General features: G+C 39.7%; 1 protein-coding gene across 2 annotated transcripts; it reads left to right on the top strand.

Annotated features, from left to right (window-relative positions):
- Window positions 1-633: 633 nt before the first annotated feature.
- snx13 (sorting nexin 13) lies at window positions 634-27,727 on the top strand. Of its 2 annotated transcripts, none has more exons than XM_023959801.2 (25): window positions 634-854; window positions 10,481-10,593; window positions 10,663-10,765; window positions 10,940-11,029; window positions 12,718-12,839; window positions 12,922-13,040; window positions 14,869-14,973; window positions 15,047-15,135; window positions 15,215-15,298; window positions 15,378-15,516; window positions 15,629-15,717; window positions 15,837-15,936; window positions 17,636-17,829; window positions 17,943-18,047; window positions 18,136-18,306; window positions 20,377-20,446; window positions 21,798-21,940; window positions 22,016-22,123; window positions 22,201-22,311; window positions 22,426-22,587; window positions 22,665-22,736; window positions 24,322-24,467; window positions 24,540-24,608; window positions 24,684-24,796; window positions 25,159-27,727. In XM_023959801.2, exons 1-25 carry the CDS (start codon window positions 843-845, stop codon window positions 25,392-25,394), a joined length of 2,865 nt encoding a protein of 954 aa, XP_023815569.1. In that variant the 5' UTR covers window positions 634-842; the 3' UTR covers window positions 25,395-27,727. The 2 variants fall into 2 exon arrangements, with proteins under 2 accessions (XP_023815569.1, XP_023815568.1); XM_023959800.2 differs by having other exon boundaries at window positions 21,762-21,940.

Raw genomic sequence — 27,727 nt, 5'->3', positions numbered from 1 at the left:
CCTATGTGTGTCCGTATGTTGGTTTGTATGAATGGATGCAAACACGCATGTTCTAATGTATGTATGTATGTATGTATGTATGTATGTATGTATGTATGTATGTATGTATGTATGTATGTATGTATGTATGTATGTATGTATGTATGTATGTATGCATGCAAGTAATGCATGTACGTACAAATTTACTTATGTATGTATGTATGCATACATGTACATATATATGTTAATACCGACCTATGTTCGTCTGTAAGTATGTATATATGCATGCATGAACGTATGTATGTATTTTTGTATTAATGTATGTAGGTATGCATAGATGCATGCATGCATGAACGTGTCTACATATGTATGTTTGTACTTATGTATCTGCCTTCCTTCGATGTATGTATGTATGTATGTATGTATGTATGTATGTATGTATGTATGTATGTATGTATGTATGTATGTATGTATTGCATTTCTTTGCATATTATTTGTGTTTACTTATTTCAGTAAAGGTCAAGTCATATAATGAACTGCAGCTTGATTTTTGTCTTTTACAAATTAGACAAATTTGAGAATCAAATTCTCCTTCCATGATGCGATACTTGCATGAATAAAAACGTTTTTAGGTCCGTCAGTCTTGATAATCGCTGCCTTTTGCGTCATCGCCTTCCAGCCAATGACACGGCGAATTCCAGAGCCGAGACACCCAAGATGTAAATCTTACAAACATGGCGACGCTCCGGAGAGAGTACGGAGCATTGCAATGAGACTGCTTTCAGCGGAAAGAATTGCCTCAACTTGGCTTGTTACAATGTGGTGGAGTTAGCCAGAGCCACCGCGTGCACAGCCATTAGATCATGTTAGCTGAGGTAAGTTGGCGCGGCTGAGATACAGTCGTGTGTTTTCCACTGGTGATCGAGGCTAGTTAGCTAGAACGCAGCTAGCGCCTGAGTGCTAGCCCCACAGGTAAACAGAGCCTGTCAGGCGAGGGAGAGAACGGAACTAGCCACTGGCGTTCCAGAGAGCCTGTCAGCTAGAAGTGGCGGTCAGTCCCGGATAATACATCTAAGGGGCTTAGATAATACCGGCACTGTGTCAACAGACAGTTCGTTCTGGATTAGCAGGACACTGACTGTGTCGGTAATATCATGTGTTCATATGATGATAAAAGTCTGGCAGTGTCGAGTTTCTGTATTATTACAACACATACAGGTGAGCTGGGCTTTAGAAGCTGCAATGTTAAAGCGTAAAGCCGAGGTGTTGGTCGTATAGGCAGCAGGTTACAATACAACTACTACTAGTAGGACTTTTTCTTAGTTTTCGTCTTGAGAAAAAGTTAGGTTCTCTAAAACGAAGCATAACATATATCTTATTATTCCTTATTCCTAGTTTCATTTCTGCAGTATAAGTAAAATTTTGTTTTTAGCTATTCTTTGTGTGTTTTTTCTTTAAGTCAGCCTTGCATTCACGTTGATTCACCACGTCCATCACGTGACCAATGCTGATTTATCCGCCCGACTTTGTGCAGACAAAACTACTAAATTCCATAGCTTGAAGTAATCATATGACTGCAATAATCAATGTGACAGCTTTACATACATCTTTGAGTTCTGAAAATCATAACATTTTGTCTATTAGGAGGCTTCATTGTGGCATTTTCTATCTTGATAAAGGACGCATATAAAGAAAATTAATATTAAAATTGCATTTCTGAGAAATTATTTTTTCGAATTGTAAATCTGGAGCAGACAAAATAATCTCCCAGGAAAAAGCTTGTAGTATTGATGTAGGTGCTACAGTTGGTGGATCTCAAGCTCGATGCTCCGCTCCATTCTTATACATACAGGCGGACCTTGAAGACGACCAGATCCATGTACATCTTTAGCCTTGTTTCCACTTAGCGGTACGGTACCATAAGGCGTGCTACGATACGGTCCTATTGATTCTGGCGATCGTCTCGACTCAGTTAAGCTTCGCTTCCACTGAGCGGTTTGTTTTCATGGTGAATGCTTGGTGTAGACCGCCACCTGTAATAGCGTCATTGTAGTGTGATGACAATAAAAGCAACAGCAGGAGGTAGGGCTGCACGATATGAGCAAAACTTGCGATGTGCGATATTAGTGATCAATATTGCGATAACGATATAATTTGCGGTATATAAACAAATGGCAAAACAACCAAGAACATCATTACCATCTCATTGCAACAGTTTAAAAAAATGATACTCCAAATGACCCTCGTTGATGTAGGAGGCAAACATCTAACATGAAAGGGCTCATCTGATTGGTCAACATTGGAAAGGGTCCATCCAATTGGTCAAATGCATAAATGGATTTATTTGATTCGTTAAATGCTTCAAGCTGCCATAGGATTGTTTTAGCACATTTAAGGTAACCATTTATTGCGATTTTTGCTAACTTTTGCGATATGGATATTGCACTGCTTGATATTCCGATAACGATAAATTTGCGGTATATTGTGCAGGCCTAGCAGGAGGTCATACAGCAGCTCATATTTTTATTGCTTTACTTCTGATACATCGTGTATAACAGGAATTTAGTGTTATTTGAAAAAAGATTGTGGGTGACTAAGAATACTTTTAAATGTTGGAAATGAGCGCTATATTGGCGCTTTCTAATGTAGTCATCACTTTCTGCTAATCAAGGGGTGCCTACAGCGGCTCCTCCCCACCCGTTTCGTTCCCGTTTCAATGGATCCACAACCGATGGGGGGGCCCCCAAGAGGTACTGTTCAGCACTGTTTAATGGGTCTATTTTTACAATGGAAACCTCTTAAAATATCGGACCGGACCTTACCAGACCAGTCAGTGGAAACCAGGCTTTTGTTTTTCTTGTCTGAGCGGGCATCTAGCGGAAAACTGTATGGCTGATTAGCTTCAGTATTTCTCGCCCTTTTTGTTGCACCGGTATTGTTAGTTTGGGGTTGTGAGGGGCTGTAAGCTAGAGGGGGAAACTGTAAAAAAAGGGATGATGGAAAGTGGCGCTTATGCCACGCCAATAATCCGTAACCCCCCACACACACACACAATTCAGAGGAAAATTTCTAATGAATTCCTGTTGCTCTGCAGTAACTATGTCCTAGAACAGTATTTTTCAATGAGTATTGTAGTAGTTCTCTGGACAATTTTTTTAAACTATTGTTCAATGTACAGTCAAGATGAGCCACAGGGATCCCCTATCCATCAAGCTGTAAAGAGAATTGTGTTGTGGTAGTCCTGTCTGTGGATCAATTGGCCAACTGAACATTGATTGCACAGTACCGACAAACTCGGACAGCTTGTCCACAAGTAAATGAGTTGCATCAACGAATGCTTGGAATTTAAATCGTTTGAAAGTCATTTTGGGAGCTAAAAGAAAGACAACATTTGCGTTCACAAACCTGTATAGTAGTAGCAAAATTCCTAAAGCAAAGCAATAGTCTTTTAAAGTGTAATATGAATCAAAACCGTAAATATTTCATATTTTGTTATGTTTTTCTGTAGGAGTCAGAATCCAAGAATGAAGGTGTAAATTGTTAGACTAAGACTCCAAAGTCTTTTTTAAAATAGATTGAGTTAAACTAATCTTGTGCCCATTTTAGATTAGATTATAACTTTATTCGATTATGTGTTTTATCATTTACAAAAGTTGAGGCAGTATTACGTCTCTGGAAAAGGTAAAGAGGCGTCTGCAAGCAGGTTGGGAAGGGCGGAGAAATGATTCAGGTGTGATGAGTGACTAAAGAGTGTCATCAAGAATAAAAGGAAATGAGTAGTAGACTTTGGTGAGGGCAGCCATGTTGGTTTTGGAGGCAGAGCTGGAGGTAGCAGAGATGAAGATGCTGAGTTTCTCTTTGGGATGGAAAAGGGATAGAAAGGATAGGTTTTGAATCCATCAGGGGAACAGATAATGGTAGATATTTTGGAGATGAATGCAAGAAATCAGATTGAGATGGTTTGGATATATTGAGAGGAGGAATAGAGACGATGTTGATAAAAGGATCCTGAGGTTGAATATAACAGGGAAGAGGCTTAGAGGAACTAGAGGAAGTTCAAAGAGAATGTCGAGAAGGACATAAGGGTGGGTGACGCCATCAATGGTTGGTGTGGGCATTAAGGAAAAGACTATAGGATCAGATAAAGGTGGACAATTTGCTGTGGTGACCCTTAAAGGGAGCAGTTGAAAGACAAAGAATGGGTAAAAGTAAAAAAGCTCTTAAGATTCTTGCCAAAAAAGTTTTTAATATATTGGATGAATTAATACATAATTTTATTTGCGTTTTTAAAAATTGGTCAGAGGGGTTGATGGGAAGTTCTCTGTTTCCTAGCAAACTGCATTGTTATTTTTGTGCACCTCATTCATTTGCAACAGCTAGGCATTCACAGGAGAGGGAATAAATCTTTATTCACAATAACTCACAACATTGTTCAGTTGTAGTACAGTAAATATAAAACAACAATTATGCTTAAGTCCAGTACATATCACTCCACAAGACCTCTGACTAGCCTTTTTGCTCTAACAATAGATCAATTGGTGCGGCTTTCTAGTTAAGTCATACTACAACAATTTGACAGATTTTCTTTTATCATTGTGTACCCCATTTTGATATAGGATCAGTTAACACAATCCAAATTCATATTTGAATAAATTACAGGACTTTTAGTGTTCCGTATCGTCGCAAAATTTGGTACATGATTATGCCAGAGGTAAGTGTTTTAGGTATTATACAGCTAAGACATTATGCAACATTGGTGCTATATCTTGGTCTGCTTTACCTTCGTTTCTAAGCCTATTCTAAGCCTAGTCTTTGAGACACATTTTTAGTATATGATGTTGTGACACAAATTGTTGGGCCTCATCTAATAAGAGACCAAGGTTTCTAGAGTAGCATAGACCTGTGATTCAAATGTGGGCTGACATTGGAGCCAGGATGCCATCACGTAAGGCCTTCTTGAGATCTAGAACGCCTCTCCTTCTTTCTTCCAGTTATTTAAGGTAGTTGCCCTGCTAAACAAGCAGACAGCTCTCAAGAATTAAGCTCTGTAAACGTCTGCTGAGACCTTATTCTTTGTGGAAGTGTGTCCATTTGTATTTACGGTACGTCTTGGATATGCTGAGATGGAAATGAAGTTCACACATTGCAGCACTATTAGGTTTAGATAGATATTTATTTTCAGTCTGCAGCTTCCAACTTTAATGCGAAACTATATCATCAGAAACCCAGTTTGTGTGTTAAAGATGGGATGAGGCTGACTTCATCTTTATCTCAGGTGATAGTGTAGGCGGTATATTGGGTTTAAGAAACCTCACCAGACCTGAATCCCACCTGGCTTTTCTGTCATGTGTCTTCAGTTTGAGTTCCTTCTCATTGAGAGGCTGTCCAATTTTAGATGATGATTTTGATTAAAGAAACTGTTGGGATTTCAGCCAATGGCTGCATAAACAATGCATCATAAAGTGCCTAATGATAGACTGAAGAAATATGGCTGTTACTTATAGAGATTACAGATCTCTGCTATTACGCCCTGTACATTTTTTTTTGTTCAAAAATATTTTTCCACAGTAAATCATAATGAAATTCAACCTAATCTTCTAAAAAATACTTGAAAAATATCTTGCTTTGTCAAATTTAAATAGATTAAATACTGCATGGAAGACATTATAGCTCACTACTGTAGCTCGTTGGATTGGGCTCCCAACTACCTGATTGGGTTTGAGCCCTAGAGCTGTCTCATTGTTTCTATGGGCAGGATACTTATTCTCACATTGCTTTCAATTCTAGGAAATATGCTAACTCTTTGAGATAAAAGCTTGTTAATAACTACAGGTTAAATATCTTGTCATATGGAAAGTAATATTTAGTTTTTTATTTAATGTTGTGCTTTTTTTAAAGATCCTTTCAGATTAGAAGAGTGTGGTGTGGTGGCCCTTTTGTACTTTCTCTTGCTGTTGAGCATTAACCCTGGATTTGTGAGAGCAGGACTTTGGTGAACTAAGTTAACCTTTTACCCCGTCACGTCAGTGATCCAGCCTGCAGCTTAGCTTTCATGAGCTTGCACTGTGTCACAAAAATAGATCAATTTTTGAGCAACTCTTCCTGCACTGCGTAATGCACATTTAGGAACAGACTAGATCATTTTGTTTTGCTTTTTTCATCAACATATTTGCATGTCTAAATTTAATGCATACCTACGAACAAAGAAAGAGAAATATTTTTAAAGTAAAGTGGACTTAACAAATACATTATTGATCAATGTAGTGATAACAATAGCAGGATGGAAGTTTCTGAAGTCATTCCAACTTCTGCATGGTCCCATGTTTACATTTCAAGACATTGTTCATGTCACAAGACTTTGGTTCTGTTGTATTCACAGTTTTGTTTCTTTTCTTTTGTTTTTATTTATGTTCGGTTCTGGGTTAATTGGGAATTTGCCAAAATGCTGTAATGTGTGAATCCCCAATGGGCCTGGGTGTTGATCATCAGAACAGATGCTTCATGGTTTAAACCCTGTGTAAGCTGTAATGACTCAGAAGTGTCAGTTACCATCTGTTTCTTCACAGCCAAACCTCGCTGTCTTATAGGCACAGCCTTGCTAAAAGCTCTTACATTGATTTCTGCTTGGAGAAGCTGTTGAAATAAGATTTGTTTAGTTTTTGGAAAACTACATTTAGCTAAAAACAAAAGAACTACTAACTATTTACTTGTATGTGATGTTAAATCTGAAAATCATTTAAGTTTTAGATAATTAAAAAAATAAAACACTGTTAACACCTGTTTCTTGTAAAATGTACCTTTAAACACTGTCAATAACAGAATTTGCATTTGTCCCTTGGTTAGTTAGGCGTCATTAAATTGTGAGGCATATTACGACCTGAAAAGATAACAAGGGTGCAGAAAACACATTTAATATTTTCTAAAACCTTTGACTACACACGAAAATGTAGTAAAAATATATTCTAATAATCAACTACAGTCTCTAAACAGTTCATATTCCCGTAAATTCCCAACTAAATGTCAGTTTAGTCGCCTTTTTTTTTGCGACACCATGTTAGAGCCAAACGTCATCAGTAACCAGTGATTGGTCCAAATCGGTATAATCGTCGTTTCTATGGCAAACCAACAATCTTGCCAATATGGAGTGAGCTTGTTAAAGTCCACAACCCTTCCACTTCAAAGCAGACCACACAAAATCTGTCAAACGTTCTAAACGTTCAACATTGGCACCAGCGGGCACCACATACCTTTATTGAGGCATCTAATTGGCCAGTTTGTAATATGAATTGCCTGCACTACAGAAGAATTTTGTGGAAAAAAATAGGATTAACAAGAACGAGTTAAGTCACTCTGACAAATATGACTGAGTAATAGCTGTTTATTTCTCAATAGAAATAAACTTTATGAAATAAACTTCTTTACCTAATCCCACCATATGATCATGACTAATCTAATTATGTTTGACTTCTTCTAACAGATAGTTTTGTGTTTTTATTCTGTTTTATTAATGTCAAAAGGGGTTGAGACAGACTACATCTGAATTCTTCTCCTACCCCCACAGCTTCTCCCTACCCCTACATTTATCCCTCCAAATGGAGAGATATGGAAAACCTAAGTTATCGCTCATCATGAAACAAGTAAAGAAATTCATTTCTCCTTCTCTCACAATTGCTGAGGATCACCCTACAGGCGGTGGGGTAACTAACCCTAAGCTGGTCCCTACCACTCCTCCATAAAAAAGCATTTTGGACACCACTACAATTTCAAATGCCCCTACAATTGGAGGGGTAGAGAAAAGCCGTAGGGGGAAATTCAGATTCGGCCCTAATCAATTTGGCTTTATTTTTGATGGAAGACAACCATTCTGTGGTTATCATCTGGGCTGAATTTCAAACAAACCTATAAAACACTGCTGACTTGTGCCTTAACCAATCTAAAACACCTAAGATGTTAAAACTATAAGAAAAGAAAAACCTCAGTGTGCTTGCAGTCATCCAGATAATTAGACAAAAATAAACTGTGATGTGTTATATAATCAAAACAAGAGTGTGCCTTTTTGCAAGTGGAAAACAAAACGAAATACTGCCTTTTCTGGTATAGTTTGATCATATTTAGATCCAATAATTCCAATTGTACAATTATTTGTTAGTTTTTGCTCATATTTTTAAAATAAATGCTGATTTTTTTCTGTTTATCTTTTCAAAGACTATGTAGTTGTTGCATTATCTTGTATTTTATTTAACGCTTAGTTGTTATTTTAACTACCGTCTGCATTTTTAAATCCAGTTCTGCTGTTCTTTCTCTAGCTATCTGTCTAGTCAGCGATGGGTGTGCAGTAGTAGTTTTTCCTGTGTTGTGAAACAAACCACAGTAGGTGGAAATGATGAGCTGTAACACATTTGTAGAGTTTTATTAGAATCTTATCTTTGATATGAAATGATCTAAGTTGCTTACTGTATGAAAAAAAATCAGTTCATTTCTTTTTAATTTTGGTTTTCTACTGTTTGCCATCTTCTTTTGTATTTTCTTGTTGTTTTTTTCTGTCAAGTAACAGTCTGACTTATTTCTGTTAACATTTTCAAATGTTTTAATTTATATTTGAGTAGCACTGACTGTCAGTATGTTGACAATCAGCTTTTATCTTGAAGCTTACATACCTATCATGTGTAAATGTGACATTGCTGGGAGATGGTGTCGTGTGTTATCAGATTAACCACGGCTGCCTGTGGCATTGAGAACAATAAGGAAGTGTCCTGGGGAGGCCTTGTCTTGCCCTTCTGGCTCCTGGTTGGAGATTCTTACTTAAGAAAGGAACGTGAATGGATCCAGAGTGTTTCACTTTTTGGGGGTTTGCAGGTACGGTAAATTGGGAGTGTTTTGTAGAGAATGCGTAACATGTTTTAATTCTAAAGAGATGTGTTTGGATTATGGCTTTGTGCATAATCAGGCGGCCAGCACCTGGATTAGAAACTGGCATACCTTGCTTAGGTGTGTGACCTAGATTGAGTCACCCATTTACCAGTTACAGGGAGGTGTGCTGTAACAGGTTTATATTTAAACGGAAAAAAAAAGAAAAAGCTTGACAGAATAGATTTGTTAACTCTCCATCGGATAGCATGGAAAAAATGAGAAATACATGTAGAAAATAGTGAAGCAGTTTCCTTAGATTGGTCGGAGAGAGGATTGACTGGAAACTAGAGTTTGGGTTCCTGCATTGACAATAACAGGAAAACTAAAGGATACGACAAGAAAGAACCAAATCCCCCTTCCAAAAAAGACTAGTCTGACTCTTCATCTGACAGTGGAACACCACAGTTTCTCATTGAGTTAGTCTTGTGATCTCGCTCCTCCAGGGTTTTTCATGCTTTTTTCAACAATGTACTCCCCTGATGAAAAATCAAGCAAACTTATAAGGAAAAAAATGTAAAAACAACTGTGAAAACAGTTAAAGTCTGACTCCAATCATTCTTTGATCTACGGTACTTTCAAAGCATTCCCAGTGGTCTTTTAACTATGATCATGCCGTTTTTACTCAGAATCAAAAAACCTGTGTCGTTTTCTAGGACATAGTTCCTGCAGAGCGGCAGGAGGTCATCAGAAATTCACCCCCCCCCCCTTCTGTTTACACGCTCTCCTGCTGGCGACAGCTCATCACACCCCCAGCCTAACATTATCAATGCAACAGAAATAGCAAGCAATATTGGGGATATCCATCTGTATAATCTTTAGCCAGACTCCAGCTCACAGAGGAGGAAAACAAAGACACAAATGGATCTAGTCCTCTACAAGAGGACCATAATGGAGCGGAGCAGGGAGCTTCAGGGCGTACTTTCTACTTAACAACCACAAGCTTTTTTCAAACTGCATTTCTGTTGTCCGCTCCTGATTCCCAACGATTTGAATGAAGAAATACTCATATGCAATTTTAGGATTAATTTTAATTACATATATCTTCTGTCACCAGAAAAATGCCACAAAACATTTTCACTGGAATATTTTAAAGGCTTAAAATGTTGATAATTCAATTAACTGACCGAACTGGTAAAGGAGACGTCTCCTCATAAAGATAATTATTAAAACATTTATGTCTCAGTTACTTCACTTTCTTGGTGAAGTTATGTTTGTTTTCTGTTAGTATTTTTACAAAGAATTTCTGTTAATATTTGGAGGCTGTTTGGTGATTTTTATTCTTATTTTTCTTTTATTTTCAATTTGATGAAATTCACCTCTAAACGTTTTTGTCTCAGTAAAAAAAACCTTGTTCAGAGCAGCAATCAAATTTGTCTTTTAAATCTGATTTTTATTTTTTCAAAGTTGTTTTCCCTTCCCTATTTTAGAAACATAGGTGCGAACTGTTTTAAAATCAACTTGTGAATTAATTTAACTTTGGTAAAATAAAATATTAATATATTTAAACATGCAATGGCAGCTAAACATTTGCAATTCCTTGTTAATTTTGAATTCCAAATAAGTCGACACTTTGGTGTTTTGCTCATTTCAGGCCAGTCTGTCCATCTGGGGATGGGGGGGTCTTGGAGTTGTGCTGTTTTTTGTCACCTTTGGACCTTTCGCCATATTTTACCTGGCATTTTATATCTTCTGCTTCATTGGAGGGTAAGCAGCACTACTTCACTTTACACTGCTATATGTCTTCTCCTCTCAATAAACGTCTTTTGTTCCCAGGGGATTTGCGGTTACATTGCTTTACGGGAAGATAAACTCAGAGAAACACTTGGAAAAGTGCGAACATTCATACCTGCCACCTACACAACCCGGTATTCTGAAGGTAAGAAGACTTTTTAGAAACTTAGTGGATTTTAAAACAGAACACATTAAAGAATATGCATGCTCACTTGCACAGATAAAAAACGGAATTCCTTTTATGTTAAAATAGATCTGCATGGCAAACATCTACTTTGTTTATTTCCGTCCATCCTGTTTGCTCTTCTGTCTTTGGCAGACACTTGATGAGATGAAGCTGGAGCTGAAGCCTATAAAGATTGACAGGAGACTGACTGGCTCCAGTTTCATTGATGAGCCACTACAGCAGGTGAGTGAGTTTGACTCGTCTTCAACAGTACTGAGTTAGGCCATATACATATGCACCCGTGTGGGGGGGTTGACCTCTATGAGTGCTGCGGGTTTTGGGATGGTCTAGTAATGCCTTAGACACGACTGCCCTTGAAGATGGATACGGGTTGCCAGTGGGCGACAATAGGCAAACTTGAATGGGGACACACAGGTAGCCCGCAGGAAATATCAAAGTGTTCATAAACATTTCTACATGCGTGCTGGTTATAGGTCGTAGTTAACACTTAAACAACACGTGTGGGAAAGTAAGGGTGAAGAAGGTGAGATGCAGGGAGCCAGTTGGTGCTGTTTGAAGTGAGTGTTCCTTTTACATCCTTTGCATGCACCCTGGCTGTTAGAAATGAGGACATTAGACAATCAGAGTGTAGTTTGTGTGGACATCCTACTGTTCTACACATACGCATCACCTGCACACTCCACACTGCGTGTAGTTGCGCGAGGTTGTCTCATTACTAACAACAGGAGTGTAGCGCAAGGGCACCATACGACAACATCACCTGTACGTCTTAAGGGTGTACAACTGAAATGATCCTTATAAATACTTCTCCATACGCTTACCACACGCACAACAGGGCTACGTTCCATTTTCATGATGTCCCATAAGGTGGCTGCACGAGCCTGCATTTACCTATTTGCCCCCCTACTTTTTGTTTAAGTGTTTGCCATGACCAGCCCGTATCCACCCATTAGAGCAGTTGTGACAAAGACACAAGTAACGATCTACAGCCCCAACAATGAGTTCTTTGCGCTCTTTACCCTCACTGTGGTGACGGTTTAGTGTTGGAAGTCTAGTGGAGAAATCTCTTTCAAGAGGTGCTATCTGTAAATAGGTTTTAGTGAGCTGATATGCCGGCTCCAAACATTAAACATGACAAGCATTTATTAATAATTATCTAACAATTATCATGACAAGGTGGTAAAAGAACCTATTTTGCACAGCGGTTTTACACCTTTGACCTCTTACATTTGACATTTATTTGTTTACTGCCAGTGACAGTGCACACATTCTAAGCATTATGTGTGTAAAGTTTAACTAAACCAAACCTAGATTGTTATTGTCTTGGCTCCTGTCTTTGATCTCAGCTGTTGCAGAGATTAGATATTTTCTCTCGAAGTTACGTCAGCATAACCTACTTTTGAAAAACGTTGCTGTTTTTTAGTTAATAGTTAATTAACTGGTAAATAAAACAGATGAGGAATCTGAGTTTAGTAGCTTTTGTTTGCTAGTTTTAGCCTTTTTTTTCTGTGGCTTTAGAACCTCTTGGAGTTTTGACCTCAGTGTTTTAAGTGAAGACACAGCAGATTGTGAGGGTCAGATGATGCTGACTGTTCTGCCGCGGTCTCCATGCTCTTCCCATGAATGCGTGCTTGTTGCAGCTGCATGTGGACCTTGAGATGTCGACCAGCGGAACTCAGTCTGCGTCACGCCTTGATTTTCTGGCACATAGTGTTTGCATTTTTATCTCTGCATTTGCTTGTATGAACACACTTCTTTTTCTACTGTTGGGGTTTATTCATACTGCACCACATGTCCAGTTTTTCAACGGATAAAGATTTTTTTTTGCCAAGATCCTCATTTGAGATGTTAGCAGTTTTCTTTTTATATTCACCAGTACACCGTTGCATGTTCCCTCCAACTGTTTTTAGGTGATCCAGTTTGCACTGAGAGACTATATTCAGTACTGGTACTACACTCTGAGTGAAGATGAGTCGTTCCTGTTGGAGATCAGACAAACACTGCAGAATGCCCTCATCCAGTTCTCCACACGGTAGGAGAACCTTATTAAGGTCTGGCGTTTTTTTTTTATGAATGATTTTCAGAAAGTAAACTTCCTCTTTTTATTTGTCAAGCTCAAAAGAAGTGGACTGGCAGCCTTACTTCACTACACGCCTGGTGGACGACTTTGCCACACATCTACGTGTCTTCAGAAAAGCGCAGGATCGCCTGGCTGAGCGGGAGGACAAGCAAAGTACGCACATGCTTTCTCTCTCACTCGCTGCTTTGGCATGCCTCCATCTACGCATACTTGGTTTATTACATTACAGGAAACTGTCATGAAGCTGGACACAGCTGACTGGAATTTACCAAGTACAGGAGTTCCAAAATGAAAAGAAGTGTCCTCCACCGATGAGGTTTTTTTTTCTGGAATCTGTTTTTTTGGGATTTTTTTCCTTTCTGTTCTTATACAATTGCCAGTATGAAGCCCATTGAGATGACTATTGTTGTAATATTGGGCTATATAAATAAAGTTGAATTGAATAGAATAGAAAGTGTTCCCGGTGCGGTTCTAATTAGGATTTTGCTGTTTTTAGCCAAAATCCAAAAACCTGTGTCGTTTTCTAGGACATAATTTCTGCAGAGCAGCAGTAGTTCATCAGAAATTCACCTCTAAATTGTGGGTGGGACTTTTGGTGCAGATCAAACCCCCCACCCCCTCATAAATTTCTTTTTCTGTACATGTTCTCCATTGTCAAAAAAATCTCCCATTTTCTTGTGTTAAGAACACAAAAAACATGATTTTCATGGCAGTGGGTCTTTTACCTAGCGGCACCAACCAGAATCAAACTGCTTTTATTGTGAAATGAACACTGCGGTGCTGTTTCAGCTGTGTGCAACAGTAAGAGGGTAGTCTAAGCTAAGAAGTTACACTGATAATATTTGGACTTTTCCTGCCCAACACTACATCTGTCATCTCTGAGAGGATGTTGGCAACCCGGAGGATGAGTCTGGTTATGAGAAGCTGGTGGTTTTTACTCTCCAAAGTAAATCAGACAATATCAGACATGCTATTTTTCTCCAGGGTCTCCAATTCAATTCAATTTTATTTGTTTAGCCCAAATTCACAACAACAGTCGTCTCGATGGGCTTCGTACAGTTGAAGTCAAAACTGCCACCGTTTGGCTGTATGTTTACAATGAATTCAGTCCTCCTGGTTTCAACCACTACCGGTGGTTCAAAGCAGGCAGACAGCACATTGAGCTTGGCATTTGTCTGACGCATAACTGACTGGGAATGTTAGGTTGTTCGAGGCCAAATGACTCACACTGGACATATTTACAACTTAGAGGTGCTTGGGACAACATCCAACCACAAAAGATTTACCCAGAGAAATTAGAAGTGAGCAATTCAGAGCAGACTGAGGAAAAGGTCCAGATCTAAACCCATTTTGTTTCTCATTCAAGTCCCACTCTGATCATCTTTTGATCTATTTTCAAAGTGTTCCCTGTGGTCTTTCAATTCTGATTATGCCGCATTTAGCCCAAAAAAAAAAACTTGGAAACTTGCCTCTTAATGGTGGGCAGGACTGCTGGCGTGGCGTAGGCCTCCACTGAAATCCCATCATCCATTTGTTTACACTTTCTACCACACAGCCCCTCTCACCCCCAACCTAATGTTAGCGGTGCAACATAAATGGCGAGCAATTTTGGAGCTATCCAGTTGTACAGTTTAGAGCCAAATTCCAGCGTAGAGGAGGGAAAACAAAGACGGATATGGATCTATTTGTCTACGAGTGGATGCATCAGAATGGAGTGGAGTAGGCACACTTTTATCCTTTTAGCCACTTTTATGAGCGGAGGTCTTTAATGTTTTTGGTAAAAGTATTGAGTTCAATGTGCCTTTGCGTGTGGACAGCTCATCTGGCATTATCTCTTACTTATTGGACGGCGGATTATCCTGTCCACATGTCATTTGAAAACTCTAGAAATCAGATCATGATTGGATAGTGCATGTAAACGGCGTACAGTTGAGAAGTTTTTCAGGGGTGCGGATAATAACATAAATTGTCATCTAACCAGGGGACACCACAGAAGAGCTGGTCGACTCCTTCTTCGAGGCAGAGGTGGAGATGGAGAGGAAGGTTTGTCGAGACATGGTGTGCACCTCACACAAAGATGAAGAAGGTAAACACTGGTGCTCTCTCCCGCCGTTCCAATGGCTTTGATTTGAAGGATTGATGATCTGTGTGTGTCTCAGGTTTTCTTCGGGACTTGTGCGAGTTGCTTCTCTATCTTTTACTACCTCCTGGAGACTTCCACAACAAAAACATGAGATATTTTTTGAGGGTAAGTGCACAAACGCATCTGTAATTTGGTGCTGCTTTAAAAAAACGTAATAAAACAGTTTTGTCCTGATTTGTTTCAGGAAGTTCTAGCGTGCGGTGTGCTGCTGCCTCTGATCAACCAGCTGAGCGACCCAGATTACATCAACCAGTTTGTCATCTGGATGGTAAGAAGTCCACAGTTTAACCCAGAGAAAACCAAACAGTTAGATCAGAATAAGACACGCTGTTGATTTATTTATCCAGATTCGGGACTCCAGCTGTAACTATGAAGCCTTCATGAACATTCTGAAGTTAACAGACAAGCCTACTGAGTTGGAGGCAGTTAAAGACAAGGTTCTGGAGGAGCTGCAGTACTTGCGCTCTCTGGACACTGCTGGAGATGGTAAGCTTCAATTTTTCCTCGACACAAATGTGTTTTTTAGAGATAAAAGCACGGATGGATTTGGGCAAAAATAGCCTGATTTGATGTCTTCTTTGTTTTCTGTGTTCGTTAGACATCAATGTGATCAAGAACCAGATTAACAGTCTTCTGTTTGTGAAGAAGGTGTGTGAGACCAGGATCCAGAGACTCCAGTCTGGGAAGGTGAGACAGGTTTTGTACTGGGGAATCCAGATGAACATGCTCTCACAATAAATGTTGTTCAGTCTGTGCTGCTGCAGCTGGATCTCCTCTGGATCTCATACTGCTTCTTTTCTCTGTAGGAGGTCGACGCCTTGAAACTGGCGGCCAACTTTGGGAAGCTGTGTGTGATCCCTCTGGAACACATCCTCGTCCATAACATTGCACTGCAGTTCTTTATGGGTAACTTAAAAAAAAGAAAAAAAACTATCACCATAAAATCCAGACTTTTTATTGCAGCCTGACATGCTTCTCAGTCCCTCGTGACCAAAGAGGACAGCTAACTCCACTTTACAGATCAGATTACGGTGTGTGTAGTTGTACGCATACTGGAACCTAAGCCAGGCCGCTTTAGATCTTGTTCAGAAAACAGCCAGCAACTTTAAAGTTATAATGATATTATTTTATTCTTGTTTTCTCTCAATTTCAATCTAAAAAAAAGGGTGGATTATTAAAATCTAGGGGATGTCCCAATATGATCTCATGATAGGAGGACCGATCACATAGATTCAGGAATTGGACGTTGTCTCTGACCAACAGGATTTTTTTTTCAGCGCTGTATATTTCAGGCTTATTTCGAATAATGCACAACTAGAAGTCTGCAGATCCTGAACGGATCACAACAAAATGCTGCAGAATACAGCAGCGGTTTGAACAGGAAATGCACAAAAACAGTTCGGTAAAGTTAGCAAGATATTCGCCGATTCTTACTTCCAGGCTCAAACACGAGCCTTTAACACGAGCTATAAACAGTCTGTCTTGCAAACAAAATAACACTATAGCGCCGGCTTTCCTGCTGTTACTCGCCGAAAATCAATTAAACTTTCCGGATTTACATCAAAAGCGCAAATTGGAAATTATCTGGGCTAAGGGCTTTCATGTGTTAGGTCTTAGACCAAATACTAACCTGTAAAATAAAAAGGAGTCTAAAAGCAGGAACCACAGGAACGCTCACTTTGTTCTCCAAAGTTCTTCTAAACGGAAACAGGAAGTTGATCCGTCTTCAGCCACCTGGAGGCGCTGCTAGAGGGCCGAAGGTTCCGCCTACCAGACTCATGATACAGTCCCATTTTCTTTTCTTTCTTTTTTTTCATATACTACTTTTAATAAATGAATTCAAAAATAATTATTTTACTTACTATAAAAAATGGCTTTTAATATAAAGATAAATACCAAATATAGATATTTGGGTGCCCCAAATGATGTTCTGTTTCAGGTCCCCCAGCCGGGACTTGAACCAGGGGCCTTCTTGCCGTGAGGCACAAGTGCTAACCACTGCCCCACCGTACAGCCCTGCAATTCAATTCAATTTATTTATATAGCCCACTATTACAGCATTAGTCATTTCAATGGGCTTTTTGCCGGTAATTGTATAAGATATCCGTCATAGAAGAACTAAACAGACTTTATCTAAACAAATGAAGATTAACTGGGCATCACTAACCTGAGACCTTCCTTCTCGGTAAAGAAAAACTCCTAAAAAAAAACTGATACCACAACAACAATTTTGAAAGAAAATATTTTTTTATAGGATTTTTTAGAGGGGGATATGAATTACATATGATCAAAAATACTCAATAGCTCTGAAGAGACTAAAGCTTTTTTAAAATATTTTAATCAGTTTATTGTTCATTTTTTTATGTGTTAAAAAATAATTGGATCGGCAGATTCTCAAAGTCAAAGGACTCAGAATCAGATTGGGACTAAAAAGAAAAGAACCTGATAGGGACATCCTTACTAAAAATCTGAGAACTATTGCCAAAAAAGATGTTTAAAATCTGTTTCTTCAGCCATAATTGCTGTTCGCCAACAGAAACTGTTGACCTTTGACTTCATCACCTCAGATGACGAGTACCACGTGGACCGTTGTTTGTGCTTCCAGACTTTATGCAGGCGGCGGGTGCTCAGGCGGAGCTGTTCTTCTGGCTCACTGTTGAGGGCTACAGGGTGACGGCCCAGCAGCAGCTGGAGGCCATGCTGAGCTGCCAGAAAGACGGCAAGAAGCAGCCCAGCGCCACAAAGGGGCTGCTGAAAGCTGCTGCTCTAGGTGTTTATGAACAATACCTCTCTGAAAAGGTAGGAGAGATGGAATGCTGTCGAACTAAATGTGCTTTTTTAATCAACTTCTTTCAGTTTAAGATATATTTGCTTTAAAAAATAAAGTTTCTATCTTCTCTGTGTGCTAACAGGCATCTCCCAGGGTCCAAGTTGACAAAACATTAATAACAAAACTGGGGGAGAAGCTCCAAAACGATGACCCCACACCTGAAATCTTTGATGAAATCCAGAGAAAGGTGTTCAAACATTAGATGGTCTTTACTAAAATAGACTCACCCAACTTTTTGTTGTACGCGCTGACGAGTAGTGTTCCCCGTGTGACAGGTGTACGACATGATGCTACGTGATGAGCGCTTTTACCCAGCGTTCAAGCAGAGCCCTCTGTACGTACGCATGCTGGCAGAGCTGGACATGCTCAAGGAGCCGAGCTACAGAGGATCTGATGACGGCGAGGGAGAATCCTTTAACGGCTCACCCACTGGAAGCTTAAACCTGGTTAGTTGTCAACTCGCCTTAATTTTGTTTTATACTGCTGAATATTTGTTGTACAGACAAAAAAAAAGCAATTTCAAGATGGTCTAAAACAAAATGATGAAAAATACATTTTATTTTCTGTTTTTTAATTTATTTTAGCAACACTGTTCTTATTTTCTGTGCAAACTCACAAACCTTACTGTGAAAAAATGTTAGGGTTTGATCTGGGTTGCATCAAAGTCTGAATATGTGGCTACAAAGGGAGATATTCTGTTCACTGACAGCTAGAGAAGAAGCACAGAAATAAATGTGTGTAAACACCTCTGGAATGTTCCAGAGCCCGGGTTTGAATCTGGCGCTACATATGATACATATGCCGAGACATAACGCGATGTTGTACATGAATACATTTCCTTTTTTTTTCTTTTTTTAAGAGTATGACTTAGAAAAAACTCTATCTGAAAAATTAATACGCCTTTCATTGTAATATGTAATATTGTAATATTGTAATAAAATGGTAAAATTAATTGTATTTAATGATCACAATGTTAAGCACTGCAACTGTATCTCTTATATAAGTTGCTTTTACCAAACCAAATTCATAGTGCTTTTATTTTGGTAAATTAAGAAGTATTTGATCTTAAAGGGAACAGTCAACGTTGTCTGATTTCCACAGCAAAATATTTTCACTATAAGCAACAAAAAAAATAAAAGGAATGCGCCTTTAGAGGCTTCTAAAAGTATAAGTGAGGAAATAAAGTGCTTTTTATTTTCAACATTGTTTAATGTAGCTTCTCCAGTACTTTTAAACGTTTCAGGAGCCCGAACTGTTCAAAAATAAATGAAGGGGGGAACTCAACATCAATGATTTCCAGAAATACTAAAGATTGATGATGAAGCAGGATGACAGGGTGAAGGACAGTTGCTTTAATGTGACAAAGATGCTTTATTTCCAGTCTGCTCTGCAGCTGCAGCTCTGCTTTCTCACACGTGGAAGTGAACGCAGATTTCACTGCTCATCGCCACGACGTTGGCCTTTTTTCAGAGCCTTGTACACATCACTCTGATCCATCAGGTCGCTGAACTACAATCTATTGCTGGGAGATTCTGCACAACATTTTGCCTGAGGCTCCGTACATTAGCCGCTGCACTGCTGCATTGCTTCATTCGTTTTTGTCTGAACCGCTAAAAAGCACAGCAATCTGCATTTTTATATGATATTGGCAGCAACATGGCACAGAGTTTCGGTTCGGTACCCATCTTAAGTAAAAACGAAGTAGTTCATCTCTCATAACAACAAAACAAGATGCTTTTCGCTGAGTTCTTGTAGTGCTCTTGTGCGGTGTAGAGCTGCTCAAAGAGGCTCAGTGTGCTCATATATAACGCTAATATATAATTAAATAAATATCGTCTTGACAGCATTTTGAATCTATACAAATATCGCCACATAAAACATCGCGATATATTGCCAAATCGATTTTTTCCAACACCCCTAATCCAGAGGGTCTTTGTGCATTTCTACAGAGGAGTTAGATTCAGTCATAGTTTAGGATTTACTGCTGTGAAAGCCTGGAACAACAGATAGTTTTTATTTGTGAGGAATGAAGAAGTTGCATTGTTTCATCTATTAAACAAACCCATAAAAATCCCTTCAACAGATTTTTTTCTTCTGATCTGCAGTCGGACAGAACAAACAGATTTTTGTTTGTGTCAGGCTGAGTAAAATGAAAATTATTCCAGGAGCAATAGAGACACAGTTGTTTCCACGCAGAAAACAGTCACTGATGGACTTCACTAAATGCTAACAAATTGATCAAATGCTGTTTTTTCAAATCCAGATTTAAGGTTTCACTTTAAGATGTACAACTTGAAGACGTCTTTTAAGATTTAAGACAGGAACTGGTCAAAAAACTAAATATAAAATGCTTTTGGTTTAATTTTTGACTATTTAGAATTGTTTGCTGCAATGTAAGTTCAAAAATGGATCATCTTTTTATTAAAAGTAAAACTAAGATGCAGAGACAACAATATTTTAAGTTCTAGCTATTTATCATTGTTGGTTTATTTGGTCTTTTTTATTTTTATTTTTAGTGTCTAGACGACTATTCAAACTCCTGCCATGAAGACTTTTTGCAGCTACAGGCCTTCATCTCTGACACGGGTAAATTCAACACCTCATCACTGTACAAACGTTTCACTAGACATTTTGGCTAATTTAAAACATTTTCCTTCCTAAGTTGATAGCTTTTGTCTTTGATTAAGTTAGCAAATTTTTGGATTAAAATATTACTAAAACTAATTCAAATTTAAGAAGTTACTGTAGTTTTCGGACTATAAGTCACTCCAGAGTATTAGTCGCAAAATGCATAATAAAGAAGAAAAAAAACATGTATAAAAGTCGGACTTTTAGTAGAAATTTATGCAACGAAATTCGGGACCAAGAACAGACATTTTATTTTGAAAGGTAAATTGTAATAACAGATGATAATAATAGACTGAGTTTATGCACACTTCACTACCATAACACACTTAGCTTCATGAAACATAGGAGGAATCTAATAATAATAATTATTATAATAGCTTAGCATATAAATAATTATTCAGATAACTATGAGATAAAAAAACATGGTGACAAGTCTTTGTATCACTTTTAAACTCACTAAATCCATTGAATTCTGAACCTTTTTTTGTTGTTAACAAACTTTATTGCACATTGTGCCGTTTTACAGTGATTGACATTCAGGGATGCAAAAAGAACACAATTACAAATATCAAATACAACTTATATATAAAAAAACAAGAATAGAAATAGAACAAAGCTAGGAGGTTAGACTTTACGTGAAAATGTTGAATCTATCACATTCAGGCAAGGTTTGGATTGTTGTTTTGCTTCTCAGAATTACGAAGATTATTAAGATTGAGCCAAGAAAAGAATACAATAAAACAAGGTTTTCGACCAGAGAATTTACATTGAATTCTGCATGGACCGTGTTCCACCAGGCTGGCTCTTCTTCTGCCTTGTTGTCTGTAGTCGATTTTAAAACAGCGCCCTCTAGCAGTTGTTAGTGGAGAAGTAATGAACACGTGGACATATATATTTTTTGAAATTACAATGTCGCACCCCCAGCCAAACTATGCTAAACACCACGACCTATACTCCGAAATATACGGTTCGCACAAAATGTTGCTAACTGTATAACACTCAAAAGCCTCTTTTAGTGTTTCACTGCTTGTTTTCCTTTTCACCTGCTAGCTTCACTCATCCGCACATCTGTTGCCTTCTTCATTTCATTCTGTAATGGTTTTCTTTTTCCGGCGCTGCCCCCTTTATTACCACATTTCAACGCCTTTTGGTTCTTTCTGTTGCTGATTTTTTTCCCCCCCCACACTTGGCACTTTTCTTTCCCCCCTACATTGCTTCCTTCATCAACCCCTCCTCTCTCCACTTGTTGGATGTGTGGCCGGACGGTTGTTAGCTGATACTTGTTTTCCCGGATTGTGGGGTGCTGCAGGGGTTTGCAACGATCACGGTAAGACCTACGCGCTGTACACCATCACTGTGTTCAGACGCAACTCAGACGGCAATGAGGACTGCTGGATCACGTACCGCCGCTACTCCGATTTCCATGACTTCCATATGAGAATCATAGTACAGGTAAGTAGGTCCCACCAAACTAGTTTAAGAGGGTGCAACCGTTACTCGTTAAATACCTTTATATGTTTGTTTTAGTTTGAGAACTTGGCGTCGATCCTCAAACTTCCAGGAAAGAAAACCTTCAACAACATGGACAGGGACTTTTTGGAGAAGAGAAAAAAAGACCTGAATGCTTATCTTCAGGTAACGACTTAGTGTGTCTTTTTATCTTTTTTATTCTTGTAGCCCTTTGTTAAGTCTTTCTGTAACTTGTGTTGTAGTTGCTGCTAAACCCAGAGATGGTCAAAGCCTGCCCAACACTGATTCCTTATGTCTACGACTTCCTGGAGAACAAAGCGTACAGTAAAGGCAAAGGAGAATTTGCACGCAAGGTCTCTAAACTTTTTTTTTTTTTTTTTTAACATACGAATATTTCTGGAAAAATCCTGGTCACAATTTTTACTGCTGTAACATTTTTTTAAAGTATTTGTTTCTTGCTTTTTCAGATAGACACCTTTGTAAATCCCCTGCGGAGCTCCATAAGGAATGTCTCCAGCGCAGTGAAATCTCTGCCCGATAGTCTGGCTGAGGGAATGACCAAAGTTTCTGACAACATGGGTCGCATGTCTGAAAGAATCGGTCAAGACTTTAAACAGTCAGTATTGAAGGTAAAGCCGCAAACGCTTGTTTTTTTTTCCTGACGCGGTTCCTCTAACCAGATAACTGAGTTTGGTTTGATCCGCAGGTGCCTCCACTCCTACCCAAGTCGGACATTGACCCAGAACACTGTCGGGTCTCTGCTCAGCTTGACGATAACGTGAGTCACCAGTCTGTGTGCTTCAACCTTTGGCTTCACCCATAGAAACCGGCTTACCGTATTTTCTGCACTATAGGGTGAACATAAGGTGCAATGAATGGTCTGTTTTCAAAAGGATGTCATACACTGGTATGAGAAAGTTTGGGCACCCCTGATAATTATCAGGATTGTTCTTCATAAATCATTGGTTGTTCGGATCATCAGTTTCAGTTAAATGTATCATATATCAGATGAACACAGTGTTATTTGAGAAGTGAAGTGAAGTTTATTGGATTTAAAGAAACGGTGCAATAATTACTTAAACAAAAATAGGCAGGTGCGTACATTTGGGCGCCCCTGTTTTTTTATTGATTTGACTACCTTTAGCAATAATTATTGGAACACAAAACTTGTATCACAAGCTCATTGACCCCTTGACCTACATACACATGTGAAGCCAATCATGAGAAGAGGTGTTTAAGGTGGCCAAGAGCAAGTTTTTCTCCTCTTTGCATCTTCCATGAAGAATGTCAACATGGGAACCTCAAAACAGCCGTTAGATGACCTGAAAACAGAGATTGTTCAACATCATAGTTTAGGTGAAGGATACAAAAAGCTTGCTAAGAGATTTCAGCTGTGAGGAATAAAGTGAGAAAATGAAAGACCACAGGTACAGTTCAGGCAAAGGCCCGGAGTGACCGGCCCAGAAAAATCTCAGATAGGCAGAGGCGAAGGATGGAGAGAACAATCAAACTCAACCCATAGACCAGCTCCAAAGACCTACGACGTGATCTGGCTGCAGATGGTGTCACTGTGCATCGTTCAACCATTCAGCGCACTTTGCACAAGGAGATGCTGTATGGAAGAGTCATTAGCATATTTGCAAAAAAAACAAACAACCTTGTTTGCAACAGCACAACCAGAATTGATCAACAGATGAGGCACACTGTCAGTTCTTAAAAAAGATTACAGCTTTGAATTGCACCTTAAGGCCGGTTTATACTTCACAGCGATCAGCCATCGCATCAGTCGCATCAAGAACCGCGCGGTCTAGTTCGTACCAACGTAGGCTGGATTCGCTCGCGACTGCCCAGTTACAGATGATGTCATCAGCAGGCGTGACTCTTCCCAGCGCTCGGCTGGGAATCGACTGGGAATCAGCTTCTGCTCGAAGGCCCTGCGACCAATGCGATCCAAGCAATTCCAAATTGCTTTGAAGTATAAACTGGGAAAATAGTATACTTTTGAGGTCCAAAATTCAAGGCTCCAACCAAATGAAGTCAATTCCGTGATACAGATTGATCAAGACGTGTCAACATTTCTATGGCAACAACTCTGATTGGTCTGTTTATAACTTGAATAACTTTCACTACAAAAAAAAGTATTACAAAAAATGAGAATTTGCAAGAAATGTTCAAAAAAAGGTAGCAAATGAATAATGGTTATTCTGACCAATACAATGACGGAGTAACAGCTGTTCATTTCTCAATAGAAGTCTATGGGATTTTGGCTTCTTGGAGCCAGCGGGTACTTCCTGTTTGGAACACCAGAGGGGAGGGGTTACTCAGTCCAGTTCTTGTACAGTGAATGATTTCTTTATGTTCAGGTGGATGACAACATCCCACTACGGGTGATGCTGCTGCTGATGGATGAGGTGTTTGACCTCAAAGAGAAGAACCAGTGGCTGCGCAGGAACATCAAGAACCTTCTGCAGCAGCTGATTAGAGCCACTTATGGAGACACTATCAACAGGTCAGCAGCTCGCCATACAGTGAACACTTTGAAAAGAGCACACTGTTGATCCTCATTTATATGTCTCTGCAGGAAAATTGTAGATCATGTAGACTACTTGACGTCACCAGAACAGGTGGCAGAATATGTGAAGAAGTTCAGGTAATCACTCAGAGCAGAACTCCCCGGTTGGTTTAATGCAACTTGTTAACTCAGAGTATGTTTCCCTGTGATTAGGGACTCCTACTGGCCCAATGGCATTCTGGCTGAGAGCCCGCCCCGTCGGGACAAGAGCATCCGCATGAGGACGCGAGTGGCAGCAAAGACCAGCTTGTTGGGTATCATGCCAGGTGAAATTACACTCACCAACTCCATGTTTTTTTTTTTTTTTCTGTTTATCTCTATGACCCACGTCCCATCTCACTCACCCAACACATTTGTCCACTGCTTATGTGTCCCCGCCATACACAACACGTGCTTTTTGACATACCCTAACTCGCTGATCATTTATGTGATACATTTGATCCCAATGGATTCTGTTGCAGCTTTGCCCCATGTCAGAGTCAGCTGAGTTATGTTGATGGCGTTAGCACTTCACTACTGTAAAGTGTTGCATAACATCTGCTTTTAAAGAGCTACGGTAGTCAAAGTCTGTAGACGCTGGAGCTAAAGGGTTAACATCAGCTGATGATTACGCTGTATTCTGTCTCAGATGAACTGAAACACATCATTGGAGCAGAGACCACCAGAAAGGGGATCCTCCGCGTCTTCGACATGTTCCAGTACCAACCCATGAACCGGCGGTTGGTGTACGTGTTCCTGGAGGGCTTCCTGGAGACCATGTTTCCGCAGTACAAATTCCCCGAGCTCTTTGTGAAGCTGCACTCCCGTTCTCCGCGCATCCACAGATACAACCAGAAACTCAAATGCTCTTCTGCGAAGAGGTGACAGGAAGAGAAGCAATGCAACAGGGAAAGGGGTCATCCCGGCGCCGGGGGTCAGGCTGGGAGGGTTGACGTGAACAGGGAGGTGCGTGCGTGCGACCTCCGCCCGTCCTCTTTCCTTGCACATTCCTGTCGGCAAAAACACTCCACTCGTCCAGCTGATATTTTCTTTGGAGTCGAAGGACGAGCACCTCTGCCTCGCTGTCTGTCACCCTGTGAAGAACACAAATCCTATCATTTGCACCAAGACTGAACATGGCAGTCTTCAGTTTTTATAGATTCTTTGCGTTTGTTTGTTTTAAGTGGAGCTTTATCCCGGGTGAGGCGCTGCTGCTTTTTCGTGGTCCAAAGAGCAGAACACAAATGTTTTGGATTTATTTTTAGGGCTAGATTGCGTAGATCCACACCTTGCCTTATCTTCCCAAGTTAATTCTCCCTCCCACTCAGCTGTAATCAAACTTGGCCTCTTTCTGTAGAAGCTCTCTACTCATGTTTTTTTTTTTAGGACAACCAAAAATCGCACTCACATCCTAAAACTTGTCTAAAGAAATGTTCGTCAAAGTGTTTTATTTTCCTTTTTTGTCTGATTTTTCTTCTCCATCCTAATAGCTTCTCCTGTTGGTTCCTCTGAGTGAACCCATAGAAACGGGCACATCCCCTTTAAGCTACTGTCGTAACCCGTGACGACCAAAGCTCATCCTGCTCTGTTCTGACTCTTAGACACTGTGTTTGAAGGAGACTTTTAACCTGCGAGAAGGTGAAGCTTTAAAGGGATATTTCACTTTTTGACTCATCAGAATAATGGTTTAGGCTAAAAGCTGCCGGTTCCTTTTATGGTGTTTAACACAGTTCAATCCTAAAAAAGAAAAAAAAAAACTTATTTTTTAACCAATTAGGCTAAAGTATTTTTTCACATCACTGTTGGATTGAATATCATTTTTTACCTAAACGTTTAAGGGATAAAAATGGTCGAGCATCCGTGATCTCATGATTAACAGTTAAAGTCTTGAGGTTAGAGCTGTATGAAATGGTGAATAATTGACTTTTCCTTTGAGCTGCTTGACTTCTTTCAGCAGCAGGGAAACAATGACCAAGTGGTTCCATGAACCCAGTCATTCCCAATCAGTAGAAATATCCCTGAAAGGACAACCTGAGGTGCGTCTCTGTGGGAGGCCCGCTCTTGAATGTACTGCGTTTGTGTAGAAAGGGGTGTGTGTGTGTGTGTGTTTGCTTGTTTAGCATGAAGAGGCTTCAGTCAGACAGAAACTGTGTAGCAGCCTTAAACCTAGAACCAGTTTCTACTGACCTGCACACCAGGGGGAGCTCTCCTTCACACCACTGAACTTTTAAGGAAACATACATCCAGTAGATGGATCCCTCATCAACTTTACTTTAAGATTTGTGTTTGTTTGTTTTTTTTTGGTGCAATATAAATTCTTTGTTCCTTTAATGCATGTGCAGTTTGATCCATCATGTAGTGAAAATGATATTTTTATTGGAGAAACCATGAAAGGAGTCTCTGAAAGTTCCTTCTTTCCCCATGAACTTGACATTCCGCTGTCATAGATTTTTTTTTTACCGACTTGTTTTATAAGTCTGTGGTTTCCTTTTTGGAGTGCAGGGTTTCTGTTTTTCACTGCCCGCTCTGGTGGAATATGCTCGGGTGTTGCTGAAGCAGTGCTTGAGGACGTTCCATGTCACGGCGGATTCATTAGTCTCACTGGGCTACGGGAATTGAGAACCTGTCTCCCTGGTGGCAATTTGGGAGCGCCATGCGGAGTGCGAGGAAACCCCCGACTCCCTTCACGCGTTTACACAAAGTTCTTTCTAAAATGGGCTCAGCGGCTCCACAGGGACTCGGATCGGTGGAATCGATGCCGATTAGCACTTACTGTAGCAAAGGTGGGAGTCCCACTTCCGCCGGTTTCAGACGCATCTCCCTGGACTGCGGCATTGCTCCCGCCGCGCTGGTGGACTCTGATCGACTTAAAGGATCGCCAATCCCATGATGTCACCTTAAAACTTCTGCACACCTCTCCATACAGGAAGGCTCGTCTTTTTTTTAACCCCAGTATATGAATATGTAATAATGAAAATGTGTGCATATCTGTGTACAGTATGTGTTAATAGTGTGCCTAATTGTACTTCAACTCTATTTTCATATTTTTCTTTAATCTAAAAAAAAAAAGAAATGAATCAGAATGTTATGATCATTTTCCTCAACTGGAAATGACCAGGGTTTTATTATTTTGGCATAAAGCTCATGTTTTTGTTTTTTTGTGAGCACCTGAGCTCAGATCAATATAACACTAATAAAAAAGCTACTTGGACAAGAAA

This window comes from Oryzias latipes, chromosome 11 (genome assembly GCF_053564925.1).
Source record: "Oryzias latipes strain Hd-rR chromosome 11, Olatipes_Hd-rR_3.1".
Classification (NCBI taxonomy): Eukaryota; Metazoa; Chordata; class Actinopteri; order Beloniformes; family Adrianichthyidae; genus Oryzias; species Oryzias latipes.
Note: the sequence above shows the minus strand (reverse complement) of the source record. Positions and strands in the feature narration are given on the sequence as shown.

Excerpts from the sequence above, each read along its gene's own strand:
- snx13 (XM_023959800.2), top strand. Across the intron at positions 22,124-22,200 it reads ACCTGAATGCTTATCTTCAG|TTGCTGCTAAACCCAGAGAT; the intron begins GTAACGACTTAG and ends CTTGTGTTGTAG. Across the intron at positions 22,588-22,664 it reads TTAAACAGTCAGTATTGAAG|GTGCCTCCACTCCTACCCAA; the intron begins GTAAAGCCGCAA and ends TTTGATCCGCAG.